Genomic DNA, 26,179 nt, shown 5'->3' on the forward strand with positions numbered 1-26,179 from the left:
TATCTTGTGTGTATTTTTCTAGGTCTATCTGCCATAGAAAAGATGTGACATAAATATTTAATTAGTGTGAACAGAATTGGCCTTTTCTCATGGCTCCAGTTTATTTTACTTCTCTGAGCTGAGACTTGTGCCATGTAGACTGAGAGAATTAAGACTTGGAACTCAGATTTTTCAGAATAATTTTACAATTGCTGTAAATCTTTCTGTGCCTTTTTGTCAAGAGCTGCTGCTGCTAAGTCGCTTCAGTTGTGTCCGACTCTGTGCGACCCCATAGACGGCAGCCCACCAGGCTCCCCCCGTCCCTGGGATTCTCCAGGCAAGAACACTGAAGTGGGTTGCCATTTCCTTCTCCAGTGCACAGAAGTGAAAAGTGAAAGTGAAGTTGCTCAGTCATGTCCAACTCTTAGCGACCCCATGGACTGCAGCCTAAAAGGCTCCTCTGTCCATGGGATTTTCCAGGCGAGAATACTGGAGTGGGGTTGCCATTGCTTTCTCCGTTTTATCAAGAGAGAGTTTGTAAAATAAAATGACCACAGAAGTGAGCAAGCTTTTTTGATGGCCATAGAATGTGCTGAATATGCTATTTTGTACCTAGTTCATTGTGAACTCAGTCTTTCCATTACATTCTTAGTGTTTATACCCAGACTACTTAGTGTAGACAGATGTTTGTGGACTGAGTAACACTTGAATGTAGCATGTAGTTGTTATGAATGTCTCTTGAAGACTAGATTTTTAAAAACAAGTCTCTTAATTTCCCAAGATGATGTGTAAAGATAAATTTTTAAAAAGTCAGGGTAAGTTCTCTGTCTTTAATAGCTATTTCTGTAATGAGCAAGTACTTTGGGTCTTTCTTTCCTTGAGTTAACTCCACCCCCACTGGAACCAATTTGGCATCTGTGGGTGGCATCGCTTAAATGTGTGCTCTGTCAAACTGCCACTTCCCTTGACATAAAGAGGAACATAATGACATATAGAAATGTTTCTTTTAAAATATAAATTGTAAACAAGTCCAATCAAGAAATTGTTTTCAAGTAAATTTTATTTCCTTGAAATTTATTTCCTTTCCTTCATTTATGAATGTCTGCATTTGTGGATTTCTTAGACCTTGTTATTAGACCACAAGTAGGATAGACAGCAACACTATTAACATGTTCAAATACAGTTTCAGGCCATATAGCATAATTACATTGCTGGGAACTAAGCCAGCTCCATGTTGCTATGTCGCCTTATTGGGCACTTGTAGAGCAAACTGCGATGGAGAGCCACGGTGACATTCTTTTTAAATAGTTGCCTTGTCTAAAGTCAAAAGACTTTTAAAAATACATATGCCATGTAAAAAGGAACTCTGGTAATAAATTGATTCGTTTATCCACACCTGTAAATATAGATTGTAACATCATCTTTAAAACAAGGGGGTGATGTTATACTTAATGAGTGCCATCTGCTTAGTCTAATATTTTTAGGTATTTGGTATATATGACACTGTTTACAAAACTTAAAAATATTTTCAAGTGACTTATCGCCTTTGCTTTTGTAGTACATATGTGAAAATCAGTGTCTTTAACTTCTTGGTTTTCTATGAAAAGGAGAGATTCTAAAAACTATGATCAAATCTCCAAAAGCAAAGTTGAGGTTCTCAAAAACATCCTTGAAAATAAAATTTGTCCCTAAAAGATTGTATGATTAATCCTATAGATACCATCAAATGTATATTTTAAAACAAATGTTTTAAAATTAGTAAACAAGTACATTTACATTGATGTCATGAAATTGCTGTGTAACATATTTTCCTTTTTTTTCCCCGCTACTTCCTGGCCTCTTTTTAGTTTTAGTGTGCTTGTTGTACAGTATTCTATGTTACAGGTATATAATATAGTGATTCAAAGTTTTTAAAGGTTATATTCCATTTATAGTGATTATAAAATATTGGCTATATTCCCTAGGTTATACAATATATCCTTGTAGCTTATTTTATACATAATGGTTTTTAACATTGTATAGGAGGCAATGATCAAAGCCATCCCAAAGAAAAAGAAATCCAATAAGGCAATGGTTGTCTGAGGAGGCTTTACAAATAGCTCAGGAAAGAAGAGAAGCAAAAGGTGAGAATGGGAGAGCTATACTCATCTCAATGCAGAGTTCCAGAGAATAGCAAGGAGAGAGTCAAAGGCCTTCTTAAATGAATAATGCAAAACAGTTCAGGAAAACAATAGAAGGGAAAGACTGGAGATCTCGTCAAGAAAATTGGAGCTGTTAAAGAAATATTTCATGCAAGGATGAGCACAATAAAGGACAGAAATGGTAAGGACCTAACAGAAGCAGAAGATATTAAGAAGAGGTGGCAAGAATACACAGAAGGACCATACCAGAAATATCTTTATGACCTGGATAACCACAATGGTGTGGTCACTCATCTAGAGCTAGACATCCTGGAGTGTGAAGTCAAGTGGGCCTTAGGAAGCATTACTACGAACAAAGCTAGTGGAGGTGATGGAATTCCAGTTGAGCTATTTCAAATTCTAAAAGATGCTGCTGTTAGAAATGCTGTACTCAATACGTCAGCAGATTTGGAAAACTCAGCAGTGGCCATAGGACTGGAAAAGATTAGTTTTCATTCCAATCCCAAAGAAGGACAGTGCCAAAGAATGTTCCAACTACCGTACAGTTGCATTCATTTCACATGAGAGTAAGGTTATGTTCAAAATCCTCCAAGCTAGGCTTCAGCAGTACGTGAATCAAGAACTTCCAGACTTACAGGCTGGACTTAGAAAAGGCAGAGGAACCAGAGATCAAATAGCCAACATCAGTTGGATCATGGAGAAAGCAAAGGAGTTCAGAAAAACAACTACTTCTGCTTCATTGACTACACTAAAGCTTTTGACTGTGTGAATAACAACAAACTGTGGAAAATCCTTCAAGAGATGAGAATACCAGACTACCTTACCTATCTCCTGAGAAACCTATATTCAGTCAAGAAGCAACAGAACTGGACATGAAACAAGTGACTCAAAGTGGTTCAGTAGTTCAAAACTGGGAAAGGAGTACCTCAGGACTGTATCTTGTCACCCTGCTTATTTAACTTCTATACAAATGCAAAAGAATGCTCAAAGTACCGCACAATTGCACTCATCTCACATGCTAGTAAAGTAATGCTCAAAATTCTCCAAGCCAGGCTTCAGCAATACGTGAACTGTGAACTCCCTGATGTTCAAGCTGGTTTTAGAAAAGGCAGAGGAACCAGAGATCAAATTGCCAACATCCGCTGGATCATGGAAAAAGCAAGAGAGTTCCAGAAAAACATCTATTTCTGCTTTCTTGACTATGCCAAAGCCTTTGACTGTGTGGATCACAATCAACTGTGGAAACTTCTGAAAGAGATGGGAATATCAGACCACCTAACCTGCCTCTTGAGAAACCTGTATGCAGGTCAGGAAGCAACAGTTCAAACTGGACATGGAACAACAGACTGGTTCCAAATAGGAAAAGGAGTACGTCAAGGCTGTCTATTGTCACCCTGCTTATTTAACTTCTATGCAGAGGACATCATGAGAAACGCTGGACTGGAAGAAACACAAGCTGGAATCAAGATTGCCGGGAGAAATATCAATAACCTCAGATATGCAGATGACACCACCCTTATGGCAGGAAGTGAAGAGGAACTAAAAAGCTTCTTGATGAAAGTGAAAGAGGAGAGCGAAAAAGTTGGCTTAAAGCTCAACATTCAGAAAACGAAGATCATGGCATCTGGTCCCATCACTTCATGGGAAATAGATGGGGAAACAGTGGAAACAGTGTCAGACTTTATTTTTGGGGGGCTCCAAAATCACTGCAGATGGTGACTGCAGCCATGAAATTAAAAGACGCTTACTCCTTGGAAGAAAAGTTATGACCAACCTAGATAGCATATTCAAAAGCAGAGGCGTTACTTTGCCGACTAAGGTCCATCTAGTCAAGGCTATGGTTTTTCCAGTGGTCATGTATGGATATGAGAGTTGGACTGTGAAGAAGGCTGAGCGCCGAAGAATTGATGCTTTTGAAGGGTCCCTTGGACTTCAAGGAGATCCAACCAGTCCATTCTGAAGGAGATCAGCCCTGGGATTTCTTTGGAAGGAATGATGCTAAAGCTGAAGCTCCAGTACTTTGGCCACCTCATGTGAAGAGTTGACTCATTGGAAAAGACTCTGATGCTGGGAGGGATTGGGGGCAGGAGGAGAAGGGGACGACCGAGGATGAGATGGCTGATGGCATCACTGACTCGATGGATGTGAGTCTGAGTGACCTCCGGGAGTTGGTGATGGACAGGGAGGCCTGGTGTGCTGCGATTCATGGGGTCACAAAGAGTTGGACACAACTGAGCGACTGAACTGAACAGAGTACATCATGTGAAATGCTGGGCTGGATGAATCACATGCTGGAATCAAGATTGCTGAGAGAAATGTCAACAACCTCAGATATGCAAATGATACCACTCTAATGGCAGAAAGCAAAGAGGAACTAAAGAGCTTCTTGATGAGAGTGAAAGAGGAGAATGAAAAAACTGGCTTAAAACTCAACATTTGAAAACCTAAGATCATGGCATCTGATTCCATCACTTCGTGGCAAGTAGAAGGGGAAAAAGTGGAAGCAGTAACAGAGATTCTCTTTTTTTTTGGGGGGGGGGTGGGCTCCAAAATCATTGCAGGTGGTGACTGTAGCCATGAAGTTAAAAAATGCTTGCTACTTGGAAGGAAAGCTATGACAAACCTAGACGGTATATTAAAAAGCAGAGACATCACTTTGCTGACAAACACGGTCTGTATAGTCAAAGCTATGGTTTTTCCAGTAGTCATGTATGGATGTGAGAGTTGGACTATAAAGAAGGCCGAGCACTGAAGAATTGATGCTTTTCAACTGTGGTGTTGGAGAAGACTCTTGAGAGTCCCTTGGACAGCGAGGAGATCAAACCAGTCAATCTGAAAGGAAATCAGTCCTGAATGTTCATTGGAAGGGCTGATGCTGAAGCTCCAATACTTTGGTCACCTGGTGCAAAGAACTGACTCATTCGGTTCAGACCCTGATGCTGGGAAAGACTGAAGGCAGGAGGACAAGGGGACAACAGAGGATGAGGTGGTTGGACGGCATCACCAGCTCGATGGACATGAGTTTGAGCAATCTCTGGGAGTTAATGGACAGGGAGGCCTGGCATGCTGCAGTCTATAGGGTCGCAAAGAGTCAGACACGACTGAGTGACTGATCTGAACTGATGGTAGTTTTAGTTTTTTGAGTAACCTCCATACTGTTTTCCACAGTGGCTGTATCAGTTTACCTTTAGATCATCAGTTTAAGAGGGTTCCCTTTTCTCCATGTCCTCACCAACATTGGTAATTTATGCTAGTTTTTCTGGTAGCCATTCTGACTAGTGTGCGGTGATACCTCACTGTGGTTTTGATTTGCATTTCCCTGATGATTAGTGATGTTGAGCATCTTTTCATGTGCCTGTTGGCCACCTGCATGTCCTCTATTTTTGGGGGATCTGTCTCCTAAAGTAAAGAAAATAAGAACAAAAATAAACCAGTGGGACCTCATGAAACTCAAAAGCTTTTGCACAGCTAAGGAAACCATTAATAAAGCAAATAGACAACCTACTAAATGGGAGAAAATATTTGCTAATAATATAACCAATAAGAGATTAATACTCAAAATATATAAACAGCTCATATAACTCAATATCAAAAAAACAAAAATGTGTGGAAGACATGAAATATTTGCCTACTTTAAAATTTTCTGATTAAGTTCACATTGTAAGTCTGTTGATCTTAAGGAAAGTAATTTAGGATGCAAGTGCTTATTCAAAGATTTTTAAATTATAGGATTTGATTAATTTTAAGTATCAATGATAGTATAAATTCTGATTAAAATATTTCTTACACTGCAAATCTAGGGGATTTTCTTATTTTGAGTTTAACACATGAAATAAATCACAGAAAAGAAGTTTATATCATAGTGTTGCGTTGTTGTTGAAGAGATCCTTTTTAATTATTATTACAATCTCTGTTACTTTCTAGACCTGGCAGTGCCATATTAAGTCGTTTCGTCCTTTCTGAGCTAGTACTAGATTGTTCCTTTAAATGTATTTTCCAATGTTTGGGCCAGTCTGTTAATCCTTCATACTAGAGATTCTCAAGATCTTCATTGCTGGCAATAGATTTTGCTCCAGGAAAAATGACTTCTGCTGCCAGGGAGTTAAATGATTCAAGGGTTGTGCTTCCACCGCTGCTGTGTAGTTAGTTTCCTGACATTCGTCCCAGATTTTCCTTTGCTTATTTTCTTGGTTATCCTTAGATATCCACATTGTATTGGAAGTTTTATCCTGTGTAAAATTATGTGTATGAGAGAGATTTTATAAATTTTTTGATTTGCAAAAATCATCCCTGCCAACTTAATGATATTTAATGCATGTTAATGAGCTAATCAATGATATTAAATATGTCTTATATCCAAGTGTGTGTTTTAATGAGTGGTATTTTTTTTATGCTGCTAACAAAATGAAGTGTTGCTCACCAGTGAGTTTCATATTTCTAAATCTAGGGGACATTTTTTTTCTCTTGTCTCCTCAGTTGCATTTGACCCTTTTAACTACTCTTTCCTTAAAATAGTCTCTTCTTGATGTCCTCATCTTCCTTGTGGGTTGATTGGTTTGTTTGTTTCTGTGAAAGTTTGTCTTCCTCTAGTTTAGATTTAACGTGATCTTATGAAGCTATTAAATGTTAGTGTTTCTCAAAGTCACCTCCACTCCTTCCATAGGTGGTCTCAGCCATTCCCACTTACAACTCACAATCACACATGTCCAGGCTACACCTACCCTTGGACTTCTGAAACCTTTTGTGCAGTCAGATACGTGGTATCATCTTTGAGTTTCTCAGCATCATCTCAAAGGCACCAAGTCCAAAATGGAAATCTTTTCCTTTCCTAGCACTCCCTGATCCTCTTTCTGTTCCTTGCCTCAGTGAATGACATCACCTTTTATGCAAGCCTGAGAGCTGGGAGTCATTTTTGACACTTCGTTTCTCTTACCTCCCACATCCAGTTCAGGCCCCAGTCTTGTAAGTAACTCTCTCAAATTCATTCGCTTCACTTCTTTACCCATCGCCTTAGCTCCCTATTCAGCTGCAGTAGCTTCCTAACAGGTCTGTTACCAATTCACCTGTCTGCAGCCAGAATGATCCTTCCCAAATGCAAATCTTACCCTGTAACTCTTCCACTTAGTAGACTTCAGATCTTGCCATTAGAGAGAGGCCCCTCTACCTCTCCGCTCCTGCGAGGTCTGCTCTTGCCACGTCTGCTCCTGCCACCCTGTCTTTCACTTGCACAGGAGACATTTTCCCTTTGTTCTGAATTTCACTGTTGGTCTTATGTGTGATCATTTCATCTATTGATGATTGACTGGTTTTATTGCAGTCTGCCAAAAGGAAAAATTTTAATTATTACAAGTGTATTTTTAGGTGGAATTCTTTCTTCCAGTTACATTTAGTTGGAAAGGTAGGATTAATACTTAATTCCTTCCCTTCAAGAGTCCTTGTTACCTCCAGTTGTAACTAATGCATTTTTGTTTCTTGTTTATTTTATTTTATTATGACCTCCTTGATCACTCTATTATGTAGAGAGAAAAATTTTGTGTATCTAATTCTGGATGTCATAACTGGGTAGAAATTCAACTTACTTTAAGGAATAATATTCTGTTGCACTTACTTATCTGTGGGATGGGGCTGTTTGTGAAATTAGAGCAGTCCCTTTTGCTTAAAGATGGATAGTAAGAGCGACTTGCAAGAGTGCTTTGAAAGACATGTGTTGTGGGTAGAAGATTGAATATGATGACCTTCTGTTGCCCTCCCAAGCCCATTATCAAGCATCCTTATTTTCCAGTCCCATCCACTGAGAAAACCTCACAGTCTTGTTCATGTCTAAGCCCTGTTAAAGTTTATTCATATCTCTTTCAGTTAAAATAGCAAATGTTTTTATTTAGTTATGGAGTAAAGAATGTAAGATAGTTCATAGTATTTTGAAATACTTGAGAAGTTGAGGTTGTAGTTCTTCTCAGCATTCATTTCTCAGCTCAAATGTCATTCCATTGGTGAAGCCTTTCCTAACCACCCAAACTAGCCCCTCCAGTCCCTCTCCCACCATCTTTTTCATATTTTATTAATTTTATTAACTGAAATTTTCTTTTTTTAACTCATGTATTCTCAGTCTTCCTCTGTTCAACTGTATGTTCTGTGAGATCAAATCCCATGTTCATGAAATGTCCATATTCCTGTATTCTTGCCATTCCCATCAGCTTTTTTTTTTTTAAGACATTTTCCATTTTGATGGCCAAAAATTGGTCTTTCTTGAAGTTTTGCTTTTTTAAATCACTGGTGAGAGTAAACTGTTTTCAAATGTTTGTTGCTTATGCATTTTATGAAATAGTAGCATGTGCATTTTGTTTATCAGTTCTGTTTTTCATCACTCATTGGTTTTAAAGACCTCTTTATAGACACAATGAAAAATTGACTATGTTATGTTATAAATATTTGTGTTCTCTTTTAATTTTGTTGATTATTTGACATTCTGAATGTTTATAAAGTCATACCAATAACCCTTTTTTCTTAGGGCTACATCTCCCATTTCCCTCCTTTATTTTTCTCATCCTTTGATGGATCTTTCTTTACATTCAGCTCTAATTGATTTGAATTTTGTTTGACTTGCTGTGTAAGATATATGTCGCCTTGAGGGTTTTTGTTTGTGTGTTCGTTTTCACATATGTTGCTTGGTTTTTCCATATCAAAAAAAAAAAGTCCCTCTCCCTTCCAAAGTTTAAATGGCAACCTTTATCACATACTGGATTCTGGTTTTTGGTTTTCTTGGCTGTTATATTGATTCATATGTATCTTTTTCTTTTAGTACCTTTTCCTGATACTGTTATTATTATAGACTTACATATTTGAATAGCATAAGGTTAAATTCCTCCTAATTACTATTCTTTTTCAGTCTTCTTGGATCTTTTACCTGTTTCTTCTACACAGTTGCTCAGTACTTGTGCTTCATGCATCTGGGATGTAGGAGTCATATGAATGGACTTCAGGCATCCTCTGAAGATCTTGAAATTTTATATAAAATATTTTGTGTGACTTTGTACACCTTACTGTAAGGGAATCCATATCTTTTATTGGCTTTTAAGATGAGCACTTAAATGAAATTTAGGAATCACTGTGAGAGAGTTAAATTGTCAAAATCAAATATTCCTATTGAGATTTTGAATCTGTGGAGGATAATGGCCTTCTTTGTACTTAGTTTTCCCATCCAGAAGCATATTGGTGTCTCTTCATTTATTGAAGATTTTTTATGCACATTAATAAATTTTTATAATTTTCTTCATACTGGTCCCAAACATTTATTATTAATTTAGTCTTCTTGGTGTTTTGAACCTACTGGTGAATCTTCTGACAAGCTTTTTTGAAAGAAAGTAAAAGAGGGCAAGAGGAAGAGAGGGAGAATGAAACAAAAACAGAGTTTGGAAAGGACTACACAGAATATTTTCGGTAGTTCATAAAGTTTAACTTGCCCCTGGTAATCTCATTTTTATGTTGTAATTTTCTTGTCAAAGTATTGTAAAATGCATTATTAGAAAGCTTGACCCAGGGTCTTTTTAAAGCATCACTCCTTTGCTTGCGGTTTGAGGATCTTTTACAGACTTAAATGTTGTTCCAGGACAGAACATTTTCATATTTTACTTTGGTGAGGCATGACCATATCAAGTAACATTTTAGAACTATACATTGCATAACCTTGGACATTTTCATATAAGAAGGCACTAAGGGAAATTTATTTTTTTATGAAAGTGCAACTCTTAAGTAACAGTGACTGTTTTTTATGGGATAGCTCCAGACCGCATTTGCTTACTTCCCACGCTGTAGTTTTTCTGACATCCTAAGCTTTAAGTATAGAGGTCAGGGTGACATTTTAGGGCTCTAGATTTTAATTCCATAATCTCAAAATGGATATTATTCTCTGTATCAAAAAGACTAGTTTGATTTTATTTTCTAGATTAAAAATAAATTAGTTTTTTGATGTTTTAATATTCATTTTTGAAAATCTTTGAAATTGCATACTTAAAAACATAGAATAAAAATTTCTTAACTTACCTTTAACTCAAATTCCCAAAATGTTAAGTTTTCACCACATTAGCTATATTGTGTCCTATTTTTTCCTGAAACTTTGAGAATAAGTTTATAAACAAGATTTACTTTTACCACCAAGAACTTCAGTGTATATTTCTTTAAGTTAGAAAATTAACATTGAGAAAATACTCTTGTCTAATCTACAAGCCCTCAAATTTTGTCATTTGCTCCACTAATTTACTTTCTAGGGAGAAAAAAAAATGCTTTTTTATTCCCCTTGTCTGGGATCCAATCCTAGAATCACATACTACATTTTAGTTGTTCTCTTTATTCTTCTTTAATCCAGAACAGTCCCTTGGTTGGTTTTTCCTTATCTTTCAAAATGTGAGCAAAACAGAGGGTTTTTTGTTTGTTTTTCTTTTTCTTCTTTTTAAAGAATACCCCTCAGTTTGGATTTGCCTGATGATTTTGTGTGGTTAGACGTAAGTTCTGCTGTGATCGTATCAGGAGACTCATGAGGTCTCCTTTACTGATGTTAATATTCACTGTGATCACTTGTTAAGTTGATAGTGATGTGCATTTTTAAAGAGCACAATTTTTATGTTTTCTTTAGTTTTTGCTTTCCTTTGGTGGATTGAGCCCTAGAGTCCTTTTGAAGACTCAATAAAAATACCTATTTAATTGTTCAGTTCAGTTCAGTTCAGTCACTCAGTCGTGTCCGACCCTTTGTGACCCCATAAATCGCAGCATGCCAGGCCTCCCTGTCCATCACCAACTCCCAGAGTCTACCCAAACCCATGTCCATCGAGTCAGTGATGCCATCCAACCATCTCATCCTCTGTTGTCCCCTTCTCCTCCTTCCCCCAATCCTTCCGAGCATTAGGGTCTTTTCCAATGAGTGAACTCTTCTCATGAGGTTGCCAAAATATTAGAGTTTCAGCTTCAACATCAGTCCTTCCAATGAATCCCCAGGACTGATCTCCTTTAGGATGGACTGGTTGGATCTTCTTGCAGTCCAGGGGACTCTCAAGAGTCTTCTCCAACACCACAGTTCAAAAGCATCAGTTCTTCGGCGTTCAGCTTTCTTCACCGTCCAACTCTCACATCCATACATGACCATTGGGAAAACCATAACCTTGACTAGATGGACCTTTGTTGACAAAGTAATGTCTCTGCTTTTGAATATGCTATCTAGGTTGGTCATAACTTTCCTAAACCTGTTTTTAAAAAATTTTAACCCTATCTTCTCTTGTACTTTTATTTGGAAGAAGTGGGCAGGAATAGGACTTTGGAGAACTTCCAGAGCAGGTGGGTCCTGGACTTGGTTATTCATTGACACAGTTAGGAGGCCTCTGGGCTTGAGTGTGACAGCATAGTTGGTGGATTCCACTGGGTAGAATTCTTCCATTACTAATTGACAGGATAGTTAACATATCACTTTATTCTGAAGTTTTATCATTTGTTAACTGGGGATTATAATACCTGGTTTTAATCACCACAGTGGACTATGGGGACAGAAAACATAAGCAGGCCATATTGAAAGCATTGTTCTTCTTTTCCCACATTTCTCCTTCATATATTTATAGCTGTATATAGCAAAACATGGAAAAGCTATTGATGAGTGTTTCCTTGTGCCCTGATGGCCAACACAGAGATCTCTAGTGCACTTTTCTAGGAGGTCTGTCCTTGACTCGTTTCTATTCAGTGTTTCTGTTAATGACTTCTTACAAGAAATCATGAGATTCCCAGTTTCATAGATGACAAAGTTAGAGCGCTGATATTCAAAATTAGCTTGACATATTAGAAGGAAACCAAGCACTGCAAGATGACATTTCCTAATTTAAGTTCCAAAGATCAGTTGTAAAATAAAGGATTGGAAAGTTGGTCCTGTAATACATTATGTTTGGTCACCTGCTTAATATGAGCAACTGCTCCAAAAGCCTAATGTAAACTTACACTCATCAAAAAATATAATACTGTTCTATGCCTGAAAGGTAATAGTAATATTATCACTGTGTTTTAAGAATATTTAAAAATTAGAGTATATCTAGAATAAAGTAACTGAGATGTTGATATTTCTGTCTCAGCAAGATTTCAATCAGATGCCATATAACTACTTTTCAGCTTGAAGTATGAAACCAAAGAATTTTTCACATAATGAGAATACATCTCTGACATGTCTGATAGTCACCTGGGGTATTTTCATTCAATCTCTATTTAAAAAGAATATTTCAAGAGGATTAAGAGGAATGAAACCTAAATTGAACAGTAGCTCTGTTTATGAAAATATTTTAGCTTAATTTTAGTCATACAGTTTGAAAAGTTTATTATTTGTTTAGCATAAATGGAAATTGTCTTAAAGATATATTATTACCAAGACCGTCTTGAAACACTTTTTTTGTTGATTTTTGGCAACATTCTTAGATTTTCTTCCTGCCACCCTAGCTGCCACTCAGTTTTCATTATCAGCTTCTCTCCTCCCTCATCCCTCTCTCCCTTCCTCTAGTTTGGAAACACTGATTCCTGGGGCCCAGTTCTGTCTCATCACTTTGACTGTAGATTGTCTCAGACATGCTCTCAGACTTTGGATTTCCATGTATGTCTCAGCGTCTGGATTTATCTGTATCTCTGGGTTATTCCACTCCTCTCCTAGCTTCAAACTTAGACATATAGCAACATTTCCTGACCTCTCACAACTACAGTACCTGAAATTGTATCTGTTCCGAACCAAAGTCATGATCTTTTCCATAAAACCCATCTTTCCTCCAGTTTCTCCTGTCTCAGCATGTGTAGTTTCATTCAGTTCATAATACCAGAAATCAGGGAGTTTTTCTTGACATCTTCCTCCACTGACATCATCTCCCACTCCAGTCAGGACGCAGGTTTTACTGGTTTTTCTTTGCCCAACCCGTGCTCTAAGCCATCAGCAGTATTTGCCTAACACTGTTGCAGTAGCTTCTCACTGGTCTTTGCTTTTCTACTCTTGCCCGAGTCTAGTTTTATCTTTCAACTTTTGCCCCTCTCCAGTTTTTATCCTTGCCTTGCAGAAATGTATCTTTAAAAATGTAAATCAGACCTAGTGGCTCCCCTACTCAATCCCTTCCTTAATTTTCCATGATAGGATAAACTCGTTAACACAGCCCGCAAGCCCCTGCATGCACCTGCCTTACCTTTGACTATTTATTCACTGTTACAACTACCATACTGAACTTCTCAGGTCTGTTCTCAGGTCTGTGAACGTGCCTAGATCGCCCCGCTTTAGGATATTCCCTCTGATCAAAAGTATTGCTCCTGTGCCCCTTTAAAATTTAAAAAATTGATTCTTTATTTCCTTGATACATGAAAATGGCAGAAAGTTCAAATAGTACAAAAGATGATACAGGGTGAAAACTGATTGTCTCCTCCATTCATATTTTCCTTTTTTGTGGTCAAATTTATGAGTCTTACTTTTAAATGATTCTTGGGTATATGGTTTATTTTTGAACTTTTTTGTAGCATTATTTTTCCTTCAAGTCTTTGACCAACTTGGAATTTATTTTAAGAGGCAAGGTAGAGAGTCCAGCTGTATTTTTTTTCTAGTTATCTACCCAGTTATCCCAATATCTTGTAGTGAATAACTTACCTAGTTTTCTGTTTTAAAGTGCCACCTTTATCTTATACTAGATTCCTGTCCTATTTGAGTCTATTCTAGTGTTTTGTCTGCTCATGCACTGTACCAAACTTTCTGACAGTGTTGCTTTAGAGTATATTTTAATAGGTGGTAGAGCTCGTTCCATCTTCAGGATTTCCTGGCCCTTCTTAAATGTTTAATTTTCTATATGAACCTTAGTATTGTCTAGTTTCTAAAAAATCTAAAAATAAATAAATAAATAAAAAATCTTACCGATATTTGTGAGCATATTAATTTTTAGAATAACATGAACATTTGATAACTGTACAATCCTAGAGTTTCCTGTATAAAAATATTTTTTCCGTTTTATCGAGTCTAAAATTTTCCTTACTACTATTTTATTTTAAAATTTTCTAAATTTATTATTTTTTATTGGGGTGTAATTGACATATAACATTATTAGTTTCAGATGTTGTTGTTGTTTAGTCACTAAGTCTCATGTCTTGACACTTTGTGACCTCACGGACTGTAGCACACCATGCTCCTCTGTCCGTGAGATTTCCTAGTCAAGAATACTGGAGTAGGTAGCCATTTCCTTCCCCAGGGGATCTTCCTGACCCAGGGATTGAACCCAAATCTCCTGCATTGGAAGACAGATTCTTTACCGCTGAGCCATCAGGGAAAGTTTCAACTGTACAACATAATGATCTGATATTTGTGTGTATTGAAAAATAATAATAACTCTAAAACCCACAGTAAGTCTAGTTAGCATTTGTCATCATGCATAATCACAGTTTTTTTTCTTCTAAGTGAAAACTTCTTAAGAGTTACTCTCTTTGCATCTCTGTGAAGAGAACAAATATGCAATACAGTATTATTAGCTTTAGTCTCCATGCTGTACATTCATCTTCATGCATGACATGTATTTTAATAACTAGAAGTTTGTACCTTTGGACCACCTTCACCATTTTACCCCACACCCCCAGCCCCTGCATCTGGCAACCACCAGTCTGTTCTCTGTATCTATGGGCTTGGATTGTTGTTTGTTTTATTTTCACATAGACGTGAAATCCATTCTTCAGTTAGTCAGTTCTGTCCGACTCTCTGCGACCCCATGGACTGCAGCACGCCAGGCTTCCCTGTCCATCACTAATACCCAAAGATTGCTCAAACTAATGTCCATCGAGCCAGTGATGCCATCCAACCATCTCATCCTCTTTCGTCTCCTCCTCCCACCTTCAGTCTTTCCCGGCATCAGGGTCTTTTCCAGTGAGTCACTGCTTCCAGTCAGGTGGCCAAAGAATTGGAGTTTCAGCTTCAGCATCAGTCCTTCCAGTGAATATTCAGGACTAACTTCCTTTAGGATTGACTGGTTTGATTTTCTTGCAGTCCAAGGGACTCTCAAGAGTCTTCTCCCAACACCACAGTTCAAAAGCATCAATTCTTCAGCACTCAGCTTTCTTTATAATCCAACTCTCACATCCATACATGACTGCTGGAAAAACCATAACTTTGACTAGATGGACCTTTGTTGGCAAAGTAATATCTCTGCTTTTTAATACGCTGTCTAGGTTGGTCAAAGCTTTTCTTCCAAGGAGGAAGAATCTTTTAATTTCATGGCTGTAGTCACCATCTATAGTGAAAGTCTGACACTGCTTCCACTATTTCCCCATCTATTTGCCATGAAGTGATGGGACCAGATGCCATGATCTTAGTTTTCTGAATGTTGAGTTTTAAGCCAACTTTTTCACTCTCCTCTTTTACTTTCATCAAGAGGCTTTTTAGTTCTTCACTTTCTGCTGTAAGGGTTGTGTCATCTACATATCTGAGGTTATTGATATTTCTCCCGGCAATCTTGATTACAGCTTGTGCTTCTGGATGAAGCCCAACATTTCTCATGATGTACTCTGCATATAAGTTAAATAAGCAGGGTGACCATATACAGCCTTGATGTACTCCTTTTCCTATTTGGAACCAGTCTGTTGTTCCATGTCCAGTTCTAACTGCTGCTTTCTGACCTGCATAAGGTTTCTCAAGAAGCAGGTCAGGTGGTCTGGTATTCCCATCTCTTTCAGAATTTTCCACACTTCATTGTGATCCACACAGTCAAAGGCTTTGGTGTAGTCAATAAAGCAGAAATAGATGTTTTTCTGGAACTCTCTTGCTTTTTTGATGATCCAGCGGATGTTGGCAATTTGATCTCTGGTTCCTCTGCCTTTTCTAAAACCAGCTTGAACATCTGGAAGTACATGGTTCAGGTACTGTTGAAGCCTGGCGTGGAGAATTTTGAGATGAGTGCAGTTGTGCAGTAGTTTGAATATTCTTCAGCATTGCCTTTCTTTGGGATTGGAATGAAAACTGACCTTTTCCAGTCCTGTGGCCACTGCTGAGTTTTCCAAATTTGCTGGCATATTGAGTGCAACACTTTCATAGCATCATCTTTTAGAATTTGAAATAGCTCAACTGGAATTCCATCACCTTCACTAGCTTTGTTCATAGTGATGCTTCCTAAGGCCCACTTGACTTTGCATTCCAGGATGTCTGGCTCTAGGTGGGTGATCATGCCATCGTGGTTATCTGGATCAAGAAGATCTCTTTTGTATAGTTCTTCTGTATATTCTTGCCACCTCCTCTTCATATCTTCTGCATCTGTTAGGTCCATATCATTTCTGTCCTTTATTGAGCCCATCTTTGGATGAAATGTTACCTTGGTAGCTCTAATTTTCTTGAAGAGATCTCTAGTCTTTCCCATTCTATTGTTTTCCTCTATTTCTTTGCTTTGGTCACTGAGGAATGCTTTCTTATCTCTCCTTGCTATTCTTTGGAACTCTGCATTCACATGGGCATATCTTTCCTTTTCCTTTGCCTTTCTCTTCTCTTCTTCTCTCATCTTCAGACAACCATTTTGCATTTTTTCCTTTTCTTTTTCTTGGGGATGGTCTTTATCCCTGTTTCCTGTACAATGTCAGGAACCTCTGTTCATAGTTCTTCAGGCACTCTGTCAGCTCTAATCCCTGGAATCTATTTCTCACTTCCACTGTATTATTGTAAGGGATTTGATTTAGGTCCTACCTGAATAGTCTGGTGGTTTTCCCTACTTTCTTCAATTTTAAGTCTGAATTTGGCAATAAGGAGTTCACAATGTGAGCCACAGTCAGTTCCCAGTCTTGTTTTTGCTGACTGTATAAAGCTTCTCCATCTTTGGCTGCAAAGAATATAATCAATCTGATTTCAGTATTGACCATCTGGTGATGTCCATGTGTAGTCTTTACTATCATTTTAAAGATTTCTTCATATATATTTGTGTATAACTTTTTATTTATTTTGAATACTTCATCATTTTTTCATATCATTGTGATAGAACCATGGTATTTTTAAAAAACTTTTTTTAATAGAGGAAGGCTTTTTAATTTTGAACTCACTTTTTTTTTTTACCACAGTCATGTATTGCTTGTAATAGATTTTTAATTGAATCATGTCCCCCTCCCTAACCCACACTGTTAATTTAGCTAACTTGAATACTTCCTTAAGATGTCCGCTTATAATTCACTTTGTAAAAGCCCTTCCTCAGCCTCCAGATCTCAAGATCTCCATTTTATTCCTCTTGAAGCATTCTATACTTTTCCTTTATAGTGCTTATTGCACTTTGAAGTTTGAAATTGTACAGTTTTGGTGGAATTTTGTTAATGTCTAACATCTGTCTTTCTCTCCATCTTGTAAGGTGTATATATGGGTAAGAATTGGGTGTATTTTCCTCCTCAACTTATCTTCAGTGTCCAGCACTGTTCCTGTATGCAGTATAGATACCATGTAGCTGATTTACCTGATTGATTCATTACTTGGTTGAATGGATGATGGGATTGTCCATTTTTGGCAATGTTACCTATTTCTAATCTTTACATCTCTTAGTTTTATTTTTAGTTCTACCACACTTTAAAGATTAGTTGCTGCCTTCTAAAGAACTTGATATACTTTTGGTATGGTTTTTCATACATGGTTTTCAAAGACAAATAGTCTAGGCATATCAATTAATGTGTTTACTGTTTGGTTAATTGACTTTGTCAAATTGATTTGATATTTTTCTGTTTCAAAATTGTTATTTTTAAGTAATCTAAAATGTGACACAAATGAAATTGCTCTGACAATGATAATATTAAATTATTTTTATAATACCACTTCAGAGTTTTGGAGTAATTAAAACTTTTTACTTTCATGTTGCAGTTTGTGGAATTGAGGCTTAGATAAGATCAAGTACCAACTCTTATAAAACTGCCAGGGGTTGGACTGAGTCTAGGTTTCTAAGTTTCTGACTCTTAGGTCAGTATTCCTCTGCCATGGCACCTTCCACATTGCTGTAGTAGTCTTGCCTGTCTCCCAGGAATGTGTTTGTAATACTGCAAAGAGGGAATAGCTCACATTACTTTGCTCTACCAAGACAAATTTTATATAGTTAACTGATACCATATTTCTAGACTTTTCCCTCTGTCAATATATCTCATTATTTTCCTTTTAAATAAATTTTTTATTTAAGAACAGTTTTAGGTTCTTAGCACAACTGAACAGGTAGTATAGAGAATTCCCACCATACTTTTTGCCTCCTCTGTCACTTGGCCTCGCCCAGTGTCAACACTCTGCCCCAGAGGTGACACATTTGTTATAACTGGTAAACCTACTTTGACATGTCATTATCACCCAAACTCCATAGTTTACATGAGGTTTCACCCATGGTGTTTTGCATTCTGTGGATCTGGACACATGTATAGTATCATGTATCCACCATTATGGTATCATACACAATAGTTTCACTGCCCTGAAAATCCTCTGTGCACTGCCTACCAATCCCTTCCCCACTTACCAACCCCTGGCAACCACTGACTTTTTTTTTTAAAACTGTTGCCATAGTTTTGCTTCTTCCAGAGTATCATAGATTTGAAATCATACATTATATAGCCTTTTCAAATTGGCTTCTTTCACTCAGTAATATGCACGTTAAGCTTTCTTCATATCTTTTCATGACTTGATAGCTCATTTCTTTTTAGTGTTGAATAACATTTCACTGTCTGATGTACCACCGTTTATTTATCCTTTTCCCTGCTGAAGGACATCTTACTGATTTCCAAGTTTTTAGGAATGATGAAAAAAGCTGATATGAACTTACGTGTGCAGGTTTTTGTGTGAACATATATTTTCAGCTCATTGGGTAAGCATGGTTGCTGGGTTATAAGGTAAGAACATGTTTAGTTTTGTAAGAAATCTAAAATGGTCTTCCCAAATGACTGTACCATTTTGCATTGCTATCAGCAATAAGTGGGAATTTCTGCTCCTCCACATCCTTGTTAGCATTCGGTGTTGCCAGTATTCTGGGTTTTGGCCACTCTGATAGGTGTGTAGTGGTACCTCGCTGTTTTAATTTGTATTTCCTTCATAACATATGACGTAGAGCATCGCTTCTTATGCTTATTTGCCTTCTGTATATCTTCTCTGGTGAGGTGTCTGCTTAGGTCTTCTGTCCATTTTTTTTTTAAACTCAGGTTGTTTGTTTTCTTTTTAATATTCTCTTTTAAAAGTCGTTTTTTCTTGGGTGCCATTTAGTAAAAACACACAGGAAGCTTTGAGGTCATTAAGAATGATTTATTTTTTCAAAGGAAAACTCTCTTTCTGTTTTTCTCCTTTTACCCTTGTCTTTCAGTTATACCTGCCGCCACTTGCGGAGATATGTTTATGTGTTGGACAAACTGTATTTCCCCCACTCTCACTGTTCTACGCTTCAGCATTGCTTCTCGACCCTCAGTGACAATGGAGAGGAACTCTTGTCTTTAACTTGCTCTCACATTCTCAGATCCTATGCTTCCAGGTTATTACCCTCTGCTGTCCATTTACTGCATGGTGCATGCTGTATGCTGGATATGACTGACGATCGCATGCTTTAATGGGATACATGTCAATTAAATGATTAAGGAGGAAATTTATATTTGAAGTGATACTGAATTCTTGAAAATAATGGCTGAGGTGTTTTGTTTTGTTTTAACAAATGTCTTAAGTACTTTGCTATGTTTCATGGGAGAGAGAAACTAGTTGTTACGTAAACTCAACAGAACTTTTTGCCACTTCATTTGGAAATCTTTTAATTTATAATAGTTGGGATGCTCTGTCTGGTTTATGTATGAAATAGACTACAATAACTTACTTGCATATGGATTTTGGGTTCTCTTTCTTACTGTGCTTGTAAGCTGAAAGTTGACTGTGGGGCTTCACTCGTATTTTGATAGACATACGTTCAAATCTAAGCAGATTTGATTTTATAAGAAGGTAGAAATTATTCATTGGAATTTTGTATTTCTTACTCATTTACATATAGAGGAATTATAAAATCAACAAATTACATGTGTCATAGATGAATCTAGATTAAACATAATGATGGGTGGGAGTAGTAAGAAAGAGACAAGCCATCAATCTCACATGTCAGAGAAAATCATGCCTGCTGTTTAGTAAAGGGGCAGTATGACATTACTGCTTTGTACTTGCACTTGACATTTTTGACACTTTCTGTAGGTCAGAGATGACGCAGATCAGCACTGTGTACTGTTAGCCAAGTATGATGTGTGAAGGCAGTGCCTTCACTGCCAGTTGATTCGAGGAAGAAAGAAAAAACTCCATGACCTCCTCTAGAAAAGAACAGGCTTTTAAAATTAAAATAGAGCTTTCAGGTGAAGATGTATAGGAAAGCTTCACGATATTCAGTTTATGTATCTAAGTGAAAACACTTTGATTATTAGGAATGGAGGACAGTGTGACATCTAAGGTGACAGCCTTTTCTTGGCAGCAGAAACATTTTAGACACCCATATTCCCAACCCAGGGGTCAAATCCAGTTCTCCCCTGTTGTAGGTGGATTCTTTACCTCTTGGCTCAGCTGGTAAAGAATCTGCCTGCAGTGCGGGAGACCTGGGTTCAATCCCTGGGTTGGGAAGACCCCTGGAGAAGGGAATACTGGAGTTACCCACTCCAGTATTCTGGCCTGGAGAATTCTATGGACTGTATAGTCCATGGGGTTGCAAAGAGTCAGACACGACTGAGCTACTTTCACTCACTCACTCAGTGATGTTGGTCAGACTCTTACTGAATCAATAATGACATTTTTTAAGAAATGAAAAAAATCAAGGATCAAAAAGCAAGTGGAAATAATAGTTCAGCTCTTACATATATAAGAGAGGAGAGTTTAGTAAAGCCAGTGACTTTCAACTGACTTATATAAAGGGAGTGAACATCAGGTAAGTGAATACTCTTTGGACCTGGAGACAGAACGTATCTGATTTCAAGGAATGGAGAGAGTAGCTGCTAATCACCGCACCTCTGAATTGAGCAGCATGATTGACCTTGTCCTTATTTGCTAGTGTGCTAGTCAGGGTTCTCCAGAGAAACAGAACTGATAGGGTGTATGTGAGAGTGTGAGTATGTATGTGTGTGCGTATAGAGGGAGAGATAGAGATTTATTTTAGGGAATTGGCTTTGGCGATTGTGGGGGTGAGTCTGCAATAGGATGGGCAGAAATTTGGGTATTGATGTTGCCACCTAAATTGCTAAATCCATAGGGCAGGCCAGCAGGCTGGAAACTCAGGCAGGATTTTTATGTTGTAGTCTTGAGGCAGAATTCCTTCTTCCTCAGGAAGTCTCAGTTTTTGTTGTGAAGGCCTTCACCCAGATTATTGAGGGTCATCTGCTTTCCTTAAAGTAAACTGATTATAAATGTTAATCACACACCCAGATACCCCTTCACAGCAATGTCTAGATACGTGTTTGACCAAACAGCTGGGTGCTGTAGCCTGGCCAGGTTGGCACATAAAGCTGCCACCGTACTATGCTGCTTCTGTTTTTCCTGTGTGTCTGCACGTACATCATGTTGGTCGTACCAGACTGCAAGCTTCCTGGGGGCATAGACACTGAATCTTAACTCCTTATTGTACATCTTACATCGCCCCGTGCCTGGTGCATTGCATTAGTACCAGTTGCAGCAGTAATATCATCTACTCACGCCAAATATCTGCCAAACCATCTGCCACATGTGACAGCGTGCCCCAGTACTCTAGAGTCTCCCCCATTTTGCAGGAACAGATGGGAGAGAGTTCCCAGTTGACCATGGGAAGATAAAAGGAAATGGAAGGAAAAGGACCAGGAAATCAGAGTAGGCAAGAAGAAAAGAGAACAGTTGAGACAGGGAAAGATGAAGGTCCCACATGGCTGAAGAAAGCAGCATGCTTTCTCTAGCCCCCTTCACCTAATTCCTGGGCAAGGTAAATCCATGCTCAGTTTCTGAGTCACTGTAGCATTTCTTTCCCGTTTTCCTTTTTGTTCAAAGCCACCCCTTCTCCCCACCCCCACCCCTAGCCTATCACCACTCCAGGTCATTTCTCATCCTCAGGAGGTTGTTCTGAACTCTCTCTCAGTAGCGATGTAAGGTATTAACCCTCTGAACGGAATATTTTTCAGTCCGACATCCTCATCAGAACTGAAAAGCCTTTAGGACACATTGGTAAAGAAATGTCAGGCCCTGGTAGGCCTGATTAAGAAAAGATTCTGATGCCAGCAAAGCTTATGGCATTTTGAAATGCTGCCCGCTTGCAACTCTGACTGCCCTGACATCTTATCTCATAACAGCATTTGCATCAGAAGTGTGTGCATGTCTCTTGGCCTCCAAATTCTGCCTGGCCCTGTCCACTTTTCATGAACAGCAGAGAAGAAGTGCAGAAGTTAGGGATGTGGGCTCCCCCTCCTCCTCCCCTGCTGGCTTTATCCGACCCCAGCACTTGCAGGCTGAGACAGTGGACAGGAAACACTTAGATTTGGGACGGAGGTCAGAATGGGGGCAGAATTCGCATTAAAGGAGATATCTGACCACCTTTGTGGCGTGTTCATCTGCAAGTGTTGAACATCCTGCACACACAGTGACACATGGTCAGATGGGATCTAGTCCCTGCATTTGAAAGATTTTTCTTTCAACAGAATTATGTTGTATGGAAGGACAAACCAAGCCCAATGTCTGAAAAAAGCAATCACAGACTTCCTTCACAACCTCAGCTTTTGGTTATACAGAATGTTTAAAATATAATTCAGTTCCTAGAAAGAAGTATAAGCCAGTTCCTTAAGAAGGAACTTTTTTTGCTGTTGTTCAGTCGCTAAGTCCTGCCCAACTCTTTGTAACTCCATGGACTGCAGCATACCAGGCTCCCCTGTCCTTTACTATCTCCTGGAATTTGTCAGATTCATACCCATTGAGTCAGTGATGCTAACCGTCTCATCCTCTGCCACCTCCTTCTCCTTTTACCTTCAATCTTTCCCACCATCAGGGTCTTTTCTAATGAGTCAGCTCTTTGCGTCAGGTGGCCAAAGTATTTGAGCTTCAGCATCAGTCCTTCCGATGAATATTCAGGATTGATTTCCTTCAGGATTGATTGTTTTGATCTCCTTGCAGTCCAAGGGACTCTCAAGAGTCTTCTCCAGCACCACAATCTGAAGGCATCAGTTCTTTGACACTCAGCCTTTTTTATGGTCCAGCTCTCACATCTGTGCATGATGACTTGAAACACCATAGGACTATACAGACCCTATTCATAAGACTATGTAGACCTTCGTCATCAGTGATGTCTTTGCTTTTTTAATATGCTGTCTGGGTTTGTCATAGCTTTTCTTCCAAGGAGCAAACATCTTTTAACTTCATGGCTGCAGTCACCATCCACAGTGATTTTGGAGCTCAAGAAAATAAAATGTGTCACTGCTTCCACTTTTCCTCCTCATATTTGCCATGAAGTAATATGACTAGATACCATAATCTTAGTTTTTTGAATGTTGAGTTTTAGACCAGCTTTTTCACTCTCCTCATTCACCTTCATCAAAAGGCTCTTTAGTTCCTTTTCACTTTCTGCCTTTAGAGTGGTATCATCTGCATATCTGAAGTTGCTGATATTTCTCCCAGCAATCTTGATTCCAGCTTGTGATTCATCCAGCCCGGCATTTCACTTATGTACTTTGCATAGAAATTAAATAAGCAGGGTGACAATACAAAGCCTTGTTGTACTCCTTTCCCATTTTTGAACCAGTCAGTTGTTCCATTTCTGCTTCTTGACCTACACGCAGGTTTCTCAGGATACAGGTAAGGTGGTCTGGTATTCACATCTCTTTAAGAATTTATACACAGATCACTGAGATAGAAATTTCAGTCATTCTACTATAAATGTATTTCCAGTTTATGACTTCTTTTTATAGCATCCTTAAGAGATAGCTTCTGGATGCTTCCTATCTCAGAAAGTGGTAGAGTTCTTGCTGTTTTGTTGTTAGAAAGATTGTCATAGGTGAAGTCTGCCTGCCAGTAACATTCATATATTGGTCTGGCTCTGCTTGAGGGAAATACTTTGCTGCTTATCAGAGCCCTTCTGGTTTTTAAAAACATCTGTCATGATTCCCCTTAATGTTTTTTCTTTAGCTTAAATAGCTTGGTTATGCTAACCATTACTGATACAAATGATGTTTAGATTATACAGCCTTCTTTTTCTCTTTCTGGATAATTATACTCATCAGCAAGTATCGCAAGAATTGGTGTCCAGTAACCGACAAGGTCCTATTGTATAGCGCAGGGAACTCTGCTCAGCTCTGCTCTGCTCATTGTGGCAGCCTGGATGGGAGAGGAGTTTGGGGGAGAATGGATACATGTGTATGTATGGCTGAGTCCCTTTGCTGTCCACCTGAAACTATCACAACATTGTTAATTGGATCTACTCCAATATAAAATTAAAAGCTTAAAAAAAAAAGTTGGTATCCAGATTTGGATGTAATATTTCAGTTGTACTTCATAATTTTGGCCTTTGTAAATCAAAACTATATAAATTACAAGCTATATTATAGTTATAAATTATACTCTGTTAATTTGTCCTGAGACAGACTATACTGACTTTTTAAAGCAGGCACACCTAAGCTCATGTGAGATTTCCAGATCTTTCTCACATGAGCACACATCTCCTTAGACTTGTTGCACATTTGATTTTTTTTAACCTAATTGCAGGCTTTACATTATTCTTACTTTAGTATGTTGATTTTGTCCTGTCTTTCTCTGAGTCAAACCTTGTGAAGCTATAAGATTTTCATACCTGGTAGCTTCTTCTGTTTGTCCTCTTAGCACTGAGATCAACCCTCAGATTACTGACCTGAGCGTTGACAACTGTAGAAATAAATTTAGAATTTTGAGTGAGCATTTGAGAATTTTAATTAATCGCTAGTAACTACAAGTAAACTCTGTCCTGTCAACCCATGGAATATTTTGCAGGATTAAAAATATTAAAGGAAAAATGAGTTCGAAATATGGAAGCAGTCTGATATAATGTTAAGTTTAAAAAGTATATAAAGTTATGTGTTGCTATAAATACAATTGTATAAAATTATATACACATGGACAAAAACTAGATAATGTATACAAATAGTTGTGGAACATTAGAAAATATACATGACCTTCTTTTAAAACTGTTTATTTTTTTAGGCCTTTTTTTTTTAGAAATATGCAAATTTAAGTTGCCTCTCCCTTTTCTGTGCCTCTCTCTACTGCCTCAAGGAAAATCTGTGTCTTTGGCTTTTCTCCCCCCTCCCTGCATATATAATATCCTTTTTATTAATTGACAAAAACCTGCAGTGTAACTTATGGGAATAGATAGGAGTTCCTGATCTGATCACAGTAAATTTCTCCTGTGACTTATGTTAGAGTTTTCATTCATTCTTTTTGTTTGTTTCCTTTTTGAGAATGGGTTTATAATTCTAAGCATAACATTAAGTCATTTCTCTAACCTGTAGCACTTTCAAATTTAGGAGTGCTTTTCCCCATTCAGTGTGTCCTTTATATTGTGGTTTAAAAAATCACATCTGGTGCCTTTTTATTGCTTTGAGAGGTCTCATCTTCAATCTAAATCTAAGATAATATTCTAATGAGTTTCCTCAAAAGAGTTTTTTAAAATTACTGAACAGTCTTAGCATCGTGTATGCTGCTCACTAAGTCTGTAATGAATAAATATTTGAAACTGTGGTCATAATTTTTCATGCATCTGATACTGTCTTAATAATTCTGTTGTGGCTATGTGCTGTATTGATTTTTGTGCTACTTCTGTGGCATGAATGAAATGTATTATCCCACTTAAACCATTACGGTTTCCTTTCGAATTACGTATTCACTACTTGATCTTGTCATCAAGCATATCCCATTTTCTGTATTGCAGTGTTCAGTCCTAAGATTTACTACTTTAATTCTCAATGCCATATAAATCAAAATAGAACAGGTAAATTCAGATCAGAAAACTAGAGAGAAATGAGCAATAGTTAAATTTTTTTTAAAATCACTTTTCTAAATTAGTACTGTTTTCTGATCTGGGGATTTGCTGTTTTCTTTTTTCATCTCAAGA

At 37.9% G+C, this 26,179-nt stretch overlaps 1 protein-coding gene across 3 annotated transcripts in view; it reads left to right on the plus strand.

Moving 5' to 3' along the window:
* The window catches only part of DYM (dymeclin), a 388,874-nt gene that overhangs the window by 194,266 nt on the left and 168,429 nt on the right, over positions 1-26,179 (plus strand). Inside the window, exon 14 of one of the 3 annotated variants that reach the window (XM_040264509.1) lies at positions 19,436-19,600. The exons of the other annotated variants lie outside the window; for them this stretch is intronic. Within the exon in view, the coding sequence (XP_040120443.1) occupies positions 19,436-19,600 (165 nt within the window). The remainder of the gene's footprint in view (positions 1-19,435; positions 19,601-26,179) is intronic. 3 annotated transcript variants of the gene reach the window in all.

Source organism: Oryx dammah, unplaced genomic scaffold (genome assembly GCF_014754425.2).
Source record: "Oryx dammah isolate SB20612 unplaced genomic scaffold, SCBI_Odam_1.1 HiC_scaffold_22, whole genome shotgun sequence".
Taxonomy (NCBI): domain Eukaryota; kingdom Metazoa; phylum Chordata; class Mammalia; order Artiodactyla; family Bovidae; genus Oryx; species Oryx dammah.